At 43.0% G+C, this 18,106-nt stretch overlaps 1 protein-coding gene across 2 annotated transcripts in view; it reads right to left on the reverse strand.

Moving 5' to 3' along the window:
* Positions 1–18,106, reverse strand: part of GDA (guanine deaminase) — a 55,334-nt gene that overhangs the window by 24,719 nt on the left and 12,509 nt on the right. For both annotated transcript variants that reach the window (XM_029612439.1, XM_029612430.1), the window contains exons 5-9: positions 14,253–14,358; positions 9,277–9,304; positions 7,809–7,916; positions 6,435–6,542; positions 1,092–1,189 (exon numbers count right to left, since the gene is read on the reverse strand). In XM_029612439.1, the coding sequence (XP_029468299.1) occupies positions 1,092–1,189; positions 6,435–6,542; positions 7,809–7,916; positions 9,277–9,304; positions 14,253–14,358 (448 nt within the window). The remainder of the gene's footprint in view (positions 1–1,091; positions 1,190–6,434; positions 6,543–7,808; positions 7,917–9,276; positions 9,305–14,252; positions 14,359–18,106) is intronic.

Below are 18,106 nucleotides of genomic sequence, written 5' to 3' on the forward strand. Positions count from 1 at the left end.
CTAGTAATACCCCCCTCCTCAGAGAAAACTCCATTTGCATTACTCTTTGTCGCCTCCCACTCAGCCAGTTTCTAGAAGAAATATAAGCAACTAACAGATAAGTAAAATCAAATGGCATGCATTTTTTCAACATCTGAACCTTTTGATTCAAGGAAAAGGCAAAGAGAATAATTTCTCAGACTGGCCTTTGGTCTAGGCTTGTGACTGACAAGATATATCATCCCATTGGAATGACACATGCTTTTCCAGTTTCCCACAGCTCTGCAGCTGTCCTCACAAATCCTCTTCAGGTCAAATGTACTTTATGAGAGGGTGAGAGGTGGTTCTGAAGAACAGAAGGTCTATATCCTCAGGAAACAGTGTAATGGCAGCAGTCTTACTTATGGAGAAAAGCTTTTGTCAGCAAAGAGCTGAAACTGGATCTCCTATGATGAGCAATAGGAACAACAGCAAGAACCATTACTCAAATTTGATGAAAATGGGTAAGTGAAAATTATTATGGAAAGAAATGCACACAGGCAAACTTCATGTCCCTGTCTCTGACTATGTCCTTTCACAAACACAAACATGGATGATAAATTATCGCACTAGTTTACTATCAGAAACATATGTTTAGATTGGAAATGAGGAACCAAACCTATGGGCAGCAATGGACTGATTTGACCACTGGGAAAAGTCAGATATACTCTTATAGTGGTCCATACCAACACCAAACAAGTCCCCCATTGGGTTTGATCTTGACAGTAAAATGTGGGTTAAATTAAATAGCCTTAGACTGGACACAGTTGATTCAAAGCAACACTTCGTAAAATAAACTTCATGGACAGCATCTAACTGAAATCTACAGTCTTTGCAAATTTCTCAGTGAAGCAGATGGCATCCGCACATTGAGCGATTATACCAGACAATGGCTTATAGATCTAGAAGTTGATATCTGATGACATGGAAAAAAAAAGGATTGGAAACAAGACAGTACAAGCAACAGTATGTAATGCACAATCCAGCATGAGAGAGCCGTGCTCAATAGCATAAATAACCATTATTTTAGATCAAATATGAAATCTATTTTTATTAGTAATTTGCCTACTCACGAAAGGTTTGAACTGGGGCAGTGAGAAATCGCAGCTCCACGCTCTCTGAAGAGTTCCAGTTCTTCATCGCTAAGGTAGCAGCCATGGGCCATCACTGTCTGTAGAGCACACAACATTTAACGACACACATTTTTATTGTGAGCAATTGAGTTGCTCTTTGCCTTATCACTGCCAAATTTTCTGGCCCAAGGTACTGAGTACGATGTAAAGCAGCACTAACAAATCCAAGAACAACCCAAGGCTACAAAAGAGAGGCACAGGTCACCAATAACAGTGGCAAGGAGACCTCAATGCACCAAAAGAGGAGCAAAACAGCACAGTGGCATGAACAGCTCAAGGTACCAAAAAAAGGGGTAAAGTGGTACCAAGAGTGGCATCAAAACTCCAAGCGAACAAGAGGTAATGCAACAAGCACATCAGCATAAACACAACAAAGCATAGAGTGAGGGTACCGAACAATGACAGTGGCATCAAAATCCCAAGGCATCATAAGAGTGGCAAAAAGCACCAACAGTGTCATGAACCGCCCAAAGTACTGAGAGACGAACAAAACAGCACCAACAGTGACCTGAATTCCCCAAGGCATCATGATAGAGGCAAAACCATATTGTCAGAGGTAGGTGTTCTCAAAGGCACCATTAAAGGGTGAGGAGCAGGCCAGTCAGTAACAATGGAAGAACAGCACAGAAAGGTTCAGAACTAGAAAATAGGGATGGGAGGAGAAAGTTTTCTTTTTTTGTTTGTTTACATTTTTTGTTTTTGGTGCCAAAACACCACAGTATAACCATGAGAAAGACGGGGAGGGGGAGGACCAGGCCAAACCACAAGTGTGGCACAACAAAATAGCAAGGCATTGAACCATGGCAGATGGAACAGACTGTCCCTCAATGATACAACAAAACAGCAGAGCTGAGCCAGGAGAGAGGCAGGGCATGAGGAGCGAGCTTAACATCAGCAGCAAAAGTTGCAATTAGTAACATGGCAAGGTGCTAAGGGCATAAATTGTGGGCATTGGTTCTCTGTAATTGTGCACTCAGTCCTCCAGCCATTCATATGGAAATTCAGGGAAACCCATTAGAGGGAAATTTATTTTAAGGAACACTAACATTTCTACCAGCTCTGTTGCCAGTTGTGAACAATGTGGGCTCACGATGTCCCCTGTCACTGGAAATACCCATTCTCTAGGCATGCTGTATGGTAGGCAAGAGAGGAAATGCTGGGCTACCTTAGCCAAGTCTGGCCAGATTATGGCCTTGTGTGCCCAAGGTGCAACTGATCTGTAGCCATATCCTCACTGGCCTCTGCCAGTTAGCATGTGACTGAAATTTGTGCTGGGATCTCCTTTGTTGAGGAGGATAATCTCCTCTTCTGCCAACTACTGTACCTATGGCCTGTGTCAGGAGAGCCTATACTGAGATAGCCATGGGGGGTGGGGGGCAGATAAAGATGGAGGAGGAAGTGGTAACTGACAGGGTGCTGTTCATCCTGACAGTATTGTGTGGGGTGCCCAGTCTTTCCTGTGCTACATCTGTGCCGTCCCTCTGATTGTGGCTTTTCTATTCCCACACCCTAGCCACCAGCTTCTCCTTCTAGTGCATTAGACTGTGGGACCAGAGGGCAATACTCCCTTTCACCCATGGGTCACACAGCATGGCTGGCATGTAAGTATTCTTTCGGGTGAGGGTTTTGAAGCTATCTTGACCTGCTGCTACAAGAAGTCTACAAAGAGCAATGCCTCTGTTGCCAATCCCTGTACCTGCCAAATCTCAAACTTCTCTTCCAGGATATTGATTGTGGGGATGAACTTGCCCATGAGATGCTTGTGGATCCTCCGTGGCATCCTTGAAGGGCTTCTCCATACGTGTAGCCAAACATGATGCCCCAGGGTGCAGTCCACACCCATTTTTCTTTTGAGAGACAAGCATTGCAAGGCTGTTGTTACTTCACTAACCACTGCAGCATCAGATAGGTGGAATTCATTTTGTTTCTATATCTTCAATGAGCTGATGCAGAGGTGTCACTGCTTTCTGCTTCTCATGCACTTCCTGCTCACATTTCACACTTTGGTGAAAATGCCACACTATTTTCCTGCATCTCTCTCTATCAGTTATTTCAGGATTAAGCTGCCATATTCCTACTTGGCCCCCAGGGTGGCCTTTACTGCCAGGTGCAACAAGTGCACAATGCAGTTTAGCCCCTCATAGTTCCCCCTTCTTCCATTGCCTTTTTCATGTTTGTGCCATTGTCCATATAAAAAAACAAAAACAGGAAAAACAGTCCTGTCTCTCCAGTCTAGCTGTCAGTCCTCCATCATCTTCCGTATTACTGCTAATATTGACCAAGATATGGCTGATATCCATCATCTAGATATGCGGCGCAGCCAACTTGTACACTGCTGATCTGCTGCTACTAGAGCTGCTGCCTGCCCCTGCCTTGGTCAACTGCCACCAATGTGCAGTCAGGGAAAGGCAGACGTGCGTAGAATTTTGGCTTTTTCAGATGTCACTGGTAAAAGAGATGCTACCCCTTCTCTACCTTGACCAGCTGCACCTGCATGCGAGCCCGGCACTGAGTATACATAGTTGAGATATACCATCTACTGAAAGATGTCCGGATGGGCACTTTATAATTGGGACTAAGAAGTGTAGCAGCCACTTAAGGTAAGACTGTACTGTGTTCCTGGCTGGGGTTTGCAGGGGTCCAGTGGAGTGGGGAGAGTGGAGTTGAGATTTTGGGTGGGTGGGGAAGGTGGGATGAAGACAGGAGGAGACTCTGTAAATGTGCATCTCATACATTGGAGAGAGAGGCAGGCCTTGGGTCACTATGACTTTATCCTTTTTGTTTCTAATTTTTGTGGTTAGGGGAATTGGGTACTATAAGCCAGGCACTGGCTTATAGTACCTTTAAATATTTTGGTTTAGTGAAGGGCTGCAGGATTAGGCCTGAAAGCCCAAGAGTTTACTTTTTTTTAATATATTTAACCAGCTATTTTCTGACTACAGCTGGTTAAGTACTAAGTTATCTGGGTACTTGCACCTGGATAACTTTAGGACTGCTCTGAGGCAGTCCTAAATTTATCTGGCTAGCTTAGCTGGATAAGTCTGAATAACAACTAAATTAGTCAGATTACACTGATCTGCCCTGAAATACCCCCTCACCATCTCTTTTTTTTTATCTGGCTAAGTTTTCCTTGGATAATGGGTTGTCTGGCTAAGTTTGGGACTTATCATTTTGAATATTGACCTCTGTGACGTTGTAGCAGGAAGGAATAGTAGGCAGACTAGATGGGTCTAGTAGTCATTTTCTGCCATCATATTCTGTTTCCATCCTTTCCAATCTTTTTTTCTGAAATCCTTCTTCAGTTCAGTTCTTTCCCACTGAATATTTGGTTCCACTGACGTACCTGATCATAAGTAATCATTAATGATAGCCAAGTTTCCTTTTAACTCTAGTCAATAAGGTAGTTGAATAAAGAATTGTGTTTTTATTATCAAAAGGGTAGATATTCAAACCTGCACGCGGGCAACCATGCATGCATAGTTCACAGCGCGCACACGTGGACCCGACTATTTTATAACATGCGCGCGTCGACACGTGCATGTTATAAAATCCGCTACCCACAGGCACATGCGGGGCCCCAATCCCAGTTCCTTCCCAGTCTATTCCAATAAAGGAGCGGATTGGGAAGGACCTTCCTAAACCCTCTACCTAAACTGCCTCCCTTTTCCCCTACTAACCTGACCCCTAAAACACCACCAACTAACCTATTGTTTTTTTTTTTGTTTTATAATTTACTGCTCTCTGGAACAGTAGCAGATTGTGCTGGCGGGTTGGCTGCCAGTGGGACAGCGCCTAATGACGCTCTCCTGGCCCACCCACTCCCCGCCCCTGGCCTGCCCCTTTTAGCAAAAATCTTTCCAGTGCGCGTACAGGGAGATACGCTCATGGCTGCGGGCCTGTGAAACTTCCCACGTCACGGGTGAGGCGCAGCTCCGCAAGCATTTCCCGGCTTTCACGTGTGCAGGGCTTTTAAAATTAGCCCTTTAATGTTTCCCTTCCCGTGCATGTATGCAGGACTCCATGAGGCCAATTATCAGAAAGCCAGAAAATGCGCGACTTATCTTTGGTAGATCATTTGTCCGAGATATTCAGAGGGATAAACGACTCACTGATTATTGACAAATGAAGTTATCTGGCTAAAGGTAACTGTATAACTTTAAGCTTATGCAGCTATACAGTAAAGCCATATAAGCACCAAGCAAAGTAAAAAAAAAAAAAAAAGGTTTGGGCTGGCACCTGTGTCCCCTCATACAAGTTGGGGCTGGCAGGCCAATGTCCCTCACCTGCTCTAGGTCTCCAAAACCTTTTGAAAACACGGTGGAAAGTGGAAAGGCCCTAGGTGGCATGCCAGCACCGGTGACTGTAACTGTTGGAAACATTAGCATTCCCCTTCTATCCCCCACCCAAAACCTCCCATTCCTTGTGTAAATCCATGTTGGCCATGTCCCATTAAAACTATATCTATATGTTTCATTATGTTATACTTTAGAATAGTTTCTACAGTGTTTCCCTGCACTGAAATCATGCTCACCAATTGATAGCTCCTAGATCACCCCGAGAACCAATTTTTAAGATTGGCGTTAACACTGGCCACCCTCTAATCTTCAGGTACAATAGACAATTTTAACAACAGGTTAGAAATTATTCGTACTAGGTCTGCACTTTCATAAGACATTCCTAGAGAACTTTAACCCTTCTCATGGCCACCTCTAGGGTTTGTCAAATAACTTATTCGGCTAACTCCAAATATCAAAGTTGATCAGAAAAATTGCCTGGCTAACTCACCCTCACCCCAGAATGGCCCTTCAAGGCTAAATTTTATCCAGATGCCAGTGATATTCAAAAGTCAATATTTCTCCAGATAACTCACAAGTCAGCCAGATAAAAGCCCTCCTGTATCGACTCCAGATGTTGATCTTTAGAAGCAGCCTTGTTGTGGTGGTTTCCAGATCCTCTGTGGCGGACGGAACTTCCTGCAGAGCGTGAGGTGCCCGCCGCCTTTGTCAGTACTGCACGGGTTTCTGATGGAAAATCAGCGCTGTGCCTTAGTGACCACTTGGTCCCCTGTACTTTGTGCAAGAATGCGTAGGAGGAGTTTCCAAACACTTACTCTTTTCTTCAGAGTTAAACAGAAATCAGGAAAAAAAACTACAATCCCCAGGTTTTTGGTTTTCTCGAAAAGCTGACTGAGTTATTATGGAAATATTTTGGTAGCATTAATTCTTTAATGAAACAAATTAAATATTCAAGCACCGATGAGCGAATCATATTCCTTGATATTACCTTATCTGTCAAAAGTTTGTTTTTATCATAAACGTCTGCATAATTTTTATAGTTGGGGAATAATGCTTTCACACGCTTCATTTCTCCATCAGCCTCACTTATATGGCTCTGTAAGGAAGGAAAGATGAATGTCATTGCTTGTTCTTTGGAAATGCATTGAGTAAAATCCAATAAACAGAAGCAGTTCTAAAGTAAGTTATATCTTAATTACCATATTACTAACCTTTTCAAACAATGGGGCCGATGCAATATCGGGCGCTGAGCTCAGTGCGCCACTAAACGAGCGGTTGGACGCAAGTTTTCAATGCGCTAGACATACGCCCAATGCAATATCAGGATTAGCGCATCCAAAACGCATGTCCATACTGGTGTGAAGCTAATAGCGCTCGTCACATGCAAATGTCATGTTGATGAGGCTATCAGCTAGGACCCTGAAGTTAAAAACAAAACAAAAAAAACTGTGCGCCTGACACGCACATTTTAACCCTCGAAAATTAACGCCAGCCCAGAGCTGGAATGCCCTCAAAACACCCTCATTGTATGCACATACTTTTCTGCATAACTGCAATAGTATGTGTGTATTCCCAACCTTCTGTAAATTCATTTGCTGTGCACAGAGGCTACTAATGCATGCAGATGCAGATTTTATACACAGAACTCCTGTGTGAGTCTTTGAAAATTAATCTCATTTGAGGGAGATTTAAGTTAAGATGTGCTGTAAAATGATTCCAAGACAGATGTTTTGGTCACAAGCAATAGGAACTTCCTAAGAAGCCGTACTGTTTCCTTTAGCTTCCTCCTTGACGCTGAATTTGTTTCTCTCTTGGGAATAATCTAAGTGGCCGTCTCCATTCGGAACTGATTTTTTCCCCACTTATGTTCCTGTTTACCTGTCCTCAGTATGTATCCCTGCTTAGAATTACCACATCTAGGAATGTCCAAGAGTACAACTTTTGTTTTTGTTTTGTTTTCTATTTACTGTTCTTTGTTTAGTTTCATGTTATTGTGTTTCTGCATCTCAGCATGCACTAAAACGTTTGTTGTTTTTTGTGTCACTGCAGATGGGAAACGACACAAAACTAATGTTGTTAGTGTTTTCAATGTTGTTTTAAAGGATTGCACACCCCTAACTATATCATTGACTCATTGCTTAGTGAACTCTATGACACCTTCTTCCACCTTATCTCACCATCTAGCCTTTAAATATCCCAGCTCCCCAGGCTTGTCCAATATGTAGATCTCAATTCTCATGTCAGAAACGTAGTGATGCCTTTTCTCCTCCGCTAAAATCACTCAAGATTCAGATAAACAAAAAAATGAACCTGTTAATACACATCTTGTAAAGTACCGTAGGTTTTGAACATAGATTATTACCTGAATATGGGTACCATAAATCTCTGCTAATTCACCAAGTTCCTGCAGTAACTTCTCTGAACAGGAGACTGCAAAGCGGGGGGTGACAATGGGCTTTACCCTGCAATACTTAAAAAAGTCATGCGCACATTGAGCAGTATGAAAAGTATTTTGATTATTAGATTCCCTTTAAAGTATTACCAGTTTAGTATGCACTGGAGAAGGAAATCAAACTCTGTGCTTGGCCACTGGTCTGCATTTGAAAACATGTGCCCAGCTAGCTCTGGGGACCTTGGATAAACTGTTGTGTTCCTGTTGCCAAGTTTTAATGTAAGTAACAAGAAAAATCATAAAGTTGCTTTGCCCACTATTGGCTTCATTCATTGTGGTCTTTACTAAGAAGAGAAGGAAAGAAACTTACAGCCCGATTTTAAATGGCTAGCGCAGGTAAAAAACGGGGATTACATGTGTGGCCGGGCCATGCGCGCACCGTGCTGGATTTTCAAAGCTCTACACGCGTAAATCCACTGGACGCATCTAAGTCCCGGGGCTTCAAAAGAGGGGTGGTTGAGGGCAGGGCGGGGCAGTCTGGGGGCGGGGTGGGGCTAGAGGCCTCGAACACAGCGGCCATTTGCCGCTGTGTTGGAGGATCGCGTGCCACCAGGCTGCCAGCGTGCGCAACTTGCGCCTGCCCAGAGTAGGGGAAAGGGAAATTCCCTCCCAGGCCTCTCCAAAATCAGAGGGGCCTCGGAGGGAACGGGTGAAGGCCACAGGGGTCGGCGCGCGCAGGGTGCACAATCGTGCACCCCCTTCCGCGCGCCAACCCCCCGATTTTATAACACGTGTGCAACTGCGCGCGCATGTTATAAAATCAGGCGTCCATGTGCATGCGCCAGGCAGCGCGTACACATGGACACACATGCATATGTTTTTAAAATCTACCCCTTAATGAATTAGGATCCCAATTATTAGCTAGAATAATTAAAGCAAGTTTACTCATTGTAGTTATAAATCATATTCAATCAATGAGTCAATCAATATTCCCTCTGTTTGGGAATATTGCTGGAACTGATCTGCTCCACAGAACTGCATTTTGGGGGTCATTTTCAAAGGAGTTACGCATGTAAATGTAACATACTATCGTAGCAATTTTCAAAAGCTATTTACTCGAGTAAAGTGCACTTACTTGAGTAAATCCTATGGACAATTCAATGGCATATATTGTAGCAATTTTGAAAAGCCCACTTACTTGAGTAAAGTGTATTTACTCGAGCAAAAACCAGTTTTGCTCGAGTAAATGCTTTTGAAAATCTGGCCCTTTGAGCATAGAGCTTTCTTTCCCAATTCCCACACAATTAAAATTCTGGTATGGATATCTGATTTTTTTATATTAGATTTTGTGTCTTTGGTCCCACAAGGATATACATTTTTTGCCTTTATAATTGTATAATTTAGAAATAGATAAATTAATATATCTATCTATACTTACTTTTCGTTCTAGAAGTTCTCTAATAAATCTGCATTAAAAAAAGGAAAAATATCATTCTTCAAAAAGAAATATAAGGGTCCCAAGGGAACCATACTAAGTAGCGAGCCCCCATAGAAAGGACATGATAGCCAGAGTAGGTTAAAGGAATGTACTATCTTTCCACAGCATCCCCATTAAAGACTTCTAAGATGGATTATTCCAGCTTTTGATAGAGATATGCAGTCATTTTATACATGAAATGAGAAAAAAATAGATAACATTTCATTTTTTGTTTCTTTCATTTAGAGTGTGCTATGTGCAAATAACATGCACTGAAAGCATTTAGTGTGCGCTATTCACAAACAGCACATGCTACAGTCTTGACAAACAGCGTACACCAAATGCTTTTAGTGCATACTATGGGGTGGATTTTAAAAGCGTAGCTCGTGCTAAAAAGCCTATATACGCATGCATCTGGGCCACACGGGAGCAACACAGATTTTAAAAGCTGCAGATTACACACAAGTAAAAAAATAGGAGGCGGAGTTAGGTGTTGGGGGTGTTCCTGGGTGGGCCCAACACATATGCACGTAAATCCATATTTTATATCCAGTAGCTGCAGCATGGTGAGGGCTGTTAGCCATACTTGTTTACTTCTGCTCTTGATGAGGTGCAAGTCTGCATAAATCTCGGTTAAGACCTAAAATGACTGGGTGAGGGGTCTGAATCAACTAGGGGGAGTGCAGGCTGAAGAACCAGGGCAAACTTGTGGACTAACTGGTAAAACTGGGAATGTTCTTCACACGAGCATTTTTAAAATTGGCTTGCTTGCACATGATAAAGCCAACAAAGTCCTAAGGAAGATGCATCACTCGAGCAATGGCTTAAAATTAGGAGCAATCCAATACAGAAATAGGAGGATTGCTGCTCTCCAATTTTTATCCACACACAAGAAAGAGAGCAGAATAATCAAACAGTCCAGTCTTCGTAGTGTTAATAAATAGAATTCCTTATTTTATTTTTTCATTTCTTCAAAGCGGCTACTGGAACCTGGTTGAAAACTATTATATACCGCTTGAGCTTTGTTACGATTGGGCAGTGGTCAGGTGTAGTGAACACCACCTGCAGGAGTGACTCCAGAATGGAGAGAAACAGGGTTTGCAGGAGAGCCTCTGATAAGGGCTGGAGAGGAATCTGGTGCAGGCAGGAGTGTGTAGAACTGGGTGATGCTGGAACCTGTGGAGCTGAGTACTGGCTGGTAAGGAGTCTGGTGCTGGGAGCTGGCTGGAGGGAATCTGATGCAGGCTGAGGGAATCTCTGATACTAGGTGTGTGAAGGTAAGAGTGAGCTTGATACACGGGAGCAGCATGGGGGTAAGTGTGAAAGTGAGTGCAGGTAAAGGTGATCAGGATACTGGAACTGGGTGCTGGTAAGGATGGACTCAGGATAGCATGCAGGTAAGGGTGATATTGACTGTAGGTATGAGTGACTGGACTAAGGGAACCCGGAGAAGCAAGACTGACAATGACTAGACAGACTAACCAGACAGTACTAACACTGAACATAAAACACAAAAGCCCGAAGGCAGCAAGCAAGGAGACATGAGACAATATCCTAAGACAGGGAAGGCAAAACAGCAAGGCAGAAGCCCGAAGGCAAGGCAGAAAAGAGGCTAGAGCAGGGAGCCCAAATGAGCTCGATGCCGAAGCACTGAAGTATTGGATAGGCAGGGTTATAAAGGAAGTCCAGGACATAGAGCAGATGACTAGGATGGATTGGGCCAGTCAGGAGAGCATACTCTTGAGGGACCTCTGGTGGTGAGGCTGCTGCACAGCAGCCATAGTCGTAACAAGCTTTTGGAGTAGCCGCTTTGAAGAAATGAAAACATAAAATAAGGAATTCTATTTATCAACACTACGAAGACTGGACTGTTTGATTATTCTGCTCTCTTTCTTGTGTTAAAATTAGGAGCACACATGTATGTGGTAGGCGTATTTTAAATCATTCGTGCGTAACTGCGTGCATGATTTAAAATTTCAGCATGTGTCCGTTCATGCACCCATATGCTCGTTTTAAAGTAACCGTCGTCCCTGTGCAGATAGCATGTACTAAAAGCAAACAAAAATGAAACAAAATGAAATAAAGTACAATAGGCATAAAATAGAAAGGAAATGAAATTAAAATCTGCACAAAATTGTTCTGCGCACACACCCCTAGCTTTTGATATAGAGAAGCCCCTAGTGTTTTCTAGAAGAAGCAGAAGCAGCAAGAGAAGCAGTAGTAGGATTAGAAGATCAGAGACCTGTCCTGCATGCTATCTGTAGGCAGATGAGAATACCATTGGTGTTAGATCTTTGGAGTACCTTCAGAGAATAGCAGCTAGCTTACTTCTAAAGGCAGGTGAACTGCTTCTCCCTTTTGGTCTTTTCTTTTCAGAAGCAACATTTATCTACTTTTTCATCTTAGTGAAAGAGGGAAGAGGTTGCCAAGAGCTGAACAAAAGCCTCATTCTTTCAGGTTTATTGTCTCTTAAAGGAGGGAGTCTAGTAACTAGATTTTTTTTTTTAACTTAAGAGGTTGGCTTTTGTTTTTGTTTTTTTTTTTGTGGCTGGAGGTTGTCCAGTAGCATTGGAAACCTTGCAGTTTGCCCCATGTCGTTCAGCCTCAGAGACTCAGTGCCAACCCAGCAGAAACCTTTTGGAGAAATGGTGCCCAGTTGGTGCCCAAAGGGATGAGAAAGGAAAGAGCCACAATCAGGTGCTCACCCAAAGCCGTAAACAGAGTCTGGGCTTTACTTGGTACATATTACAGAAAAGGAATGAGGTGATAAACAGCAGAGACCAAGCAGTGGATCCTAAGTACAAAAGGGAATCCTGTGTAGAAAGCAGGAGCCTTACCATCTACCCTGGGGGGAACCCTAAAATTGAGGTGGAAACAGAGATGATCCCAAGGAAATAGTCAAGGAAAGAACAGATTTACTTTCTGAATATTTCAATGTGAAATATAGATACCAAATCAAAAAAACGTTCCAGATGTCGTTATATTTATTGAAGGAATTCCTCAGTCAAGCTCTGTGTGGGGACGCCTTATTGGAAAGGCAGAGCTAGTCAAATTCCTAGGGCTCTGCAGCAAAATCCTGGAGAGGGAGTGAGTGTGAGAAACCTCAGAAGCCCTTGCAGGGGACCCCTCAGGCAGAGGGCTTCAAAAAGGTACATAGCCATTATGTTATTATGATCTTTTCTGATATCAAGTTCTACACATGCATAAAGAGGACAATTTTCAGCACCATCTAGCCATATTACTAATGATCAAGGTGGCTAGATTGCTCATTTGAAAATTGCCCCCTTCAATGTGGCCAAAAATAGCTGCATTGCTTCACAACTTGCATATTTTTTTGCCTAGCAGGAAAGGGGCAGGGCAAGGTTAGAACAGGTAAGGAAAAGCATGCATGAAAAGTCCATTTTGAACTTATAGCTGGTACTTTCTTGCATGGACTTTGTATCTGTAGGAAAGCTCTAATACCCATGATCCCCGTTGGCCCACATTTATATAGGGAAACTCTCCAGCCACTTTCTAAATTGCCTCAAAAATTTTGCATCAACATTATCAATGTGAAACTGTATGGGCCAGACTTATCAATGGCTTTTTGCACTGGCACAGCTATTTAAAAAAAAAAAAAAAAAAAAAAACCTCGTACATTTAGACTCAAAGTAGAACAATGAAGGTGACATGCACACTGTGTATCATTTAAAAGTTTCACTCACTTAGGCTTTATTTCTGCAGTTCCTTAAGTTAGTCTCCTAGGGTGCAATTATACTAGCAAGGGGCACAGATTAGCTCACATGCACGAGTCAAGAACACAAGAAAATGCCATACTGGGTCAGACCAAGGGTCCATCAAGCCCAGCATCCTGTTTCCAACAGTGGCCAATCCAGGCCATAAGAACCTGGCAAGTACCCAAAAACTAAGTCTATTCCATGTAACCATTGCTAATGGCAGTGGCTATTCTCTAAGGGTCTGATTTTAAAAAGCATTTACATGCGTAAATCTGGGTTTTACGCATGTAAATGCACTTTACTCGAGTAAGTGGGCTTTTGAAAATTGCTACAATATATGCCATTGAATCGTCCATAGGATTTATTCGCATAAGTGCACTTTACATGAGTAAATGGCTTTTGAAAATTGCTACAATAGTAGTTACATTTATGCGCGTAACTCCTTTGAAAATTACCCCCACAGTGAACTTAATAGCAGGTAATGGACTTCGCCTCCAAGAACTTATCCAATCCTTTTTTAAACACAGCTATACTACCTGCACTAACCACATCCTCTGGCAACAAATTCCAGAGTTTAATTGTGCATTGAGTGAAATATAATTTTCTCCGATTAGTTTTAAATGTGCCCCATGCTAACTTCATGGATTGCCCCCTAGTCCTTCTATTATCCGAAAGAGTAAATAACCGATTCACATCTACCTGTTCTAGACCTCTCATGATTTTAAACACCTCTATCATATCCCCCCTCAGCCGTCTCTTCTCCAAGCTGAAAAGTCCTAACCTCTTTAGTCTTTCCTCATAGGGGAATTGTTCCATTCCCCTTATCATTTTGGTAGCCCTTCTCTATGGTTTATAATGGCTATAATGTCAAAAACTATATCAGAAATGACAAAAGACCAGTACCTGATGGAGGGTGAGGTACTGATGTGCGCCAAATAGGAGCAAGGTCTTGGGGTGATCATATCTGATGATCACAAGGATTCAAAACAGTGTGACAAGGCAGTGGCAAGAACTGGAAAATTGTTAGGGTGCATAAGATGAGATACTGACAACAGAAAGAGGACGAGGGAATGCTTCTGTAGAAGGTAGTGGTGAGACTTCCTCTGGAGTGTTGTGTCCAGTTTAAAAGGGCTGATTATTTGGAGGAGGAGGAATGGATCTAATCTAAACCAGTCTGCACATCCATAAGAAATACATTTGAATTGCTATAACTCATTTTACCTTTCTGTTTCTGCAATGGATCCATCAGTGGTTTCCTTGTAGTTTGTAACATGATTATTGATATCCATGCTAACTTTACCGACAAAGGCCCTTTGTCCATAATTATCTGCAAAATGTGTTAGAAAAAAACTCTTGAATGCTTTATTGTACTCAGACACAGTAAAACTGCCACCAGTGCTAAAGACAGAACTGGGTGAACCTGTGTTGCTGCAAGGAACGTCACTTAGGGCCTGATTCCCTAAACTGTTTTGCCCGAAGAGAATGAATGGGAGAAAAGTTTTAGTAAATCAGGCCCTCGACACAATAATTAACAGTAGAAAAATAACAAAGGTGCATCTGTTGTCCTCCTCCTTCATCCAAAGATGTACATAAATAAACAGAAGACACTATTCTCAAATTGGTTTCTGCCATTTATTGTGTAACATAAAACCTTTTTGAAAATAGGGTTCAGACAGTCTACATATGAGTATTCTGTTCCTTATGAAGAGAAAACCCCTGGCAGTGCAAGTGCAGGACTCTGATGGGAAGAAGGCCTCTGTTGAAGTTTCTTCTCCTTAGGGAATCGAAAGGATCAAGAGCGTTCTGAAGGTGATGCACTTTGCTCAGGCCCTGATATGCAGCCGTACTAATGGCCATGAGCGGCACACAGAACTCTTGTTGGCCAAAGAGAGACAATGAAAATTCAGGGCACCGTGTACTTTGTATTCATGGGCCTTCAAGCTAATTTGCAAAGAGAAACTCTCCACAGAGTTTTACATTACTCTCTGCATCAATGGCAGGGGGTGGCAGGAAATTTGAATCAAACAGTTACCAACAAGGGCCCTGAACTTGGTGGTCGGTGAAACAGCTAAGTATGGGAGAATAAGTGTGGGAGCTTGCGGGGCAGACTGGATGGGCCAATAGGTCTTTTTCTGCTGTCATTTCTATGTATATGTAAATTTGGGCCAGGCACTTACACTGCCTCCATATCTGCCCCCAGCACCACCCATTTTGGGCATGGTTAAAAGTATGTGTGCTGACATTCATGGGAGGCAATAATTAAATCCTGTTTTTATGGGGGTAAACATGTGTTTACCAGAATAAAAGGTTTTTAATGATTGCCCCCTTGGCAAATTGGGAAGCATGGCTCAACTGTCTGGAGCTAGTAAAGGGCATAGGATTAAGCAACAAGCAGAAAAGACCAATAAAGATAAACAAATTGGCCCTGTAGGCATTGAAATATCTCCATGTAGTGTACATCATCAGTATGGTTCCACTCTTTAAAAAAGAAGGAACATCCTGCACAAGGAGAGTAGACCATTCAGTCTTACACAGGTGTCAGGAGGATAAATCTAAATAGATAAAATTGTCAAATTCTGGGCGACTACCTTCTCCTCCATATTCTATACCCCAGTCCAAAATCTTTACCATCATGTTGCAGATAAGATGGACATCATGGTCCATAATTTGATGGCATCTCTTCCATTACGTCTCCTGTCAAACTGAAGATGCAGTTCAGTTCTTTGGGAAATGATGTCAGTTTTTGTGTGGTAATTTTCAATTGTCTGCTGGTAGTTGCAAAGTCCGTGGTTACCTTTCCCCACAGACTGTGCACCAATTTTCAAAGGGAAAGTACGCACATTCTTTCCCAGGGAAAACTTCCGATGGAAAAAGGTCCTGCAGAGATTTGCACTTACTTTTTCTGTGGGTACTTTTCTCCCTCTTAAAAAAATAAACGCACCCCATCCCCATCCTATTCCAGCCCCTGGGAGCTCCTCCACACAATAGAGATAAAAGTTTTTCGACGTGCAGAGAGAGTGGGCAATTTTCAAAAAACCCTTTTATCGGAGAAAGTAACTGTTTATCCTGGTAAATTTCTTTTAAAATTATCTTCATGAGGCTTTTTTGACTGATGTTTTTGAGATGGCTTATTACTATTTCCATAAATAAAAAACAGGATATTTACTTTAGACAGAGGAATGAATTTTCCTTTGAGTTTCCTTAATCCCTCATTTTTTCTCTTTTATGCAATTCCTCTACCCCAGAAGGAATGCCCAGGTGACATTAAGGAGTCATTTTTATAACAGCCCACCTAAATTTGGTGAGAAATCTGCATGTATATTATGCCAAATTTTAAAGCGACTCTCACGCATAAGTCTGCTTTGAACATTATCCCACCAAATTTACCCCACACACTATTACACTTGTGCATGGGGAATGTTCAGGAAACATTGCACTCATACTTTTGGGAATACCAAGGAATGCGCATAAGGTCCAAACCTATCCCCCCTCTCTGTCCCCCAGGAACACTGCTGTTAAGTCCGGGTGAGCTTTACTCACACAAAAGCCACACACGTTTTTCCTGTGTTGGTTTTTGGGCCTTCTTTAAGGACTCAGGCAAACCCTGTCTGGTGTCCCTGAGCAAGGTCAGGAAGCTGCCCTTCAGTCCACTCACTGGCTGGCTGGATTTGTTTCCAGGGTTGTTTGGAGTTTTTGCATTTTTCTTGGTAAGAAGTCCGCAAGGCCCTTGGGTGTTGCCTAGAGAGAGGTCACAGGGGAACCTCTCCCTGGAGGGCCCAGGATAGGGAAGACCTGCCCCTCTGCAACCTCCTGAAGGAGGGAGGAATGGTGGTGACTTGCAGCAGAGAACTGGATCTATTTCTGGAAAGAGACATTTTGGTTAGAGGAGCCGCGAGGAAGAGTTTTGCCTCCCCCTTCCTTCCCTGGAGAATGGAACATCGAGATCTGTTGTGTTCCAGTGTGGATCCCTTCCATCGTGGGATTCAAAAGAACGAGCGAGATTGAGAAGGACAGTGAGAAGCATGAGTAGCACCAAATTTGAGACCTTCTGAGGACACCCAGTTGGAGTCTTCAGCCCCTGGGGACAGAGGAATTTAGACTCTCTGTGCAGAGACTGTGTTTTACTCTTTTTACCAGTGTTGGAGGGAGTTCCTGCTAAACATAAGGGGGCCAAACTTCAAAACTGGACGGTTAAGTAACTTAGCTGGTCAGAACCTATCTGGCTAAGTTACGATGTGTATTCAGCGGCACAGCTATGCTGCTGAATATATGCACATAATTATAAGTCTAATCGCACATAATTATAAGTCTAATCGCACATAATTATAAGTCTAATCGGCTAAGTTTAGACCTGCTCTATGGCATGTCTAAGCTTAGCCGTACAATTTATGCGGCTAAGACTGAATCGCGGCAGTTAGCCACATAAATTGTCCTCCACCCTGATCTGCCCACTGCCTGCCTACTACTTATGCAGCTAACCTTTTAGCCGTATAAGGGACTTATTCGGCCAAGTGGAGGTCGCTGAATGTGGGCACATATTCAGCGGCTGCTACTAAGCTGCATTAAGTCCCGCTTATTTAGCTAAATAGCTCTCAACGTGCTTTGAATATTGGGTCCAAGGACACCCTTCCCACCTGGGACCTCACCAAATCCAAGCCCTGGTTGGCGAGTTTTTCCCTAACCCCGTAGTAGAGACCCATGCACAGCTTGAGGGAAAAGACTGCACCCTGAGTTTTTACTGTGGTGCTGAGGACTGTGTTAACTGTGCCATTATTTCACCTGATTTAACATCAGTAAAGATTTTCATTTTGGACATTAAACCAAGGCCTCTGGCGTTTTTATTGGCACAGTGGGGAAAAGAAAGCATATTTTTCCTATGGAAAATAAGTAAAAGGATCCCCCCCCCCTCACTCCGGGCCCTGAAATTGAAATTCCTTTCCCCCCAGCAAGGACTCGGGCCCTGGGGTAAGAGACCTTGGCTGGATAAAAGAGGCTAAGGCTGCAGATCACCACAGCCTCGGCCTAGTCCTAGGCTCGACACTTGGACCTTGGCCGGAGCCCAGGCCCGATGATGC

The sequence above is a fragment of the Rhinatrema bivittatum genome, chromosome 1 (genome assembly GCF_901001135.1).
Source record: "Rhinatrema bivittatum chromosome 1, aRhiBiv1.1, whole genome shotgun sequence".
NCBI classification, from domain to species: Eukaryota; Metazoa; Chordata; class Amphibia; order Gymnophiona; family Rhinatrematidae; genus Rhinatrema; species Rhinatrema bivittatum.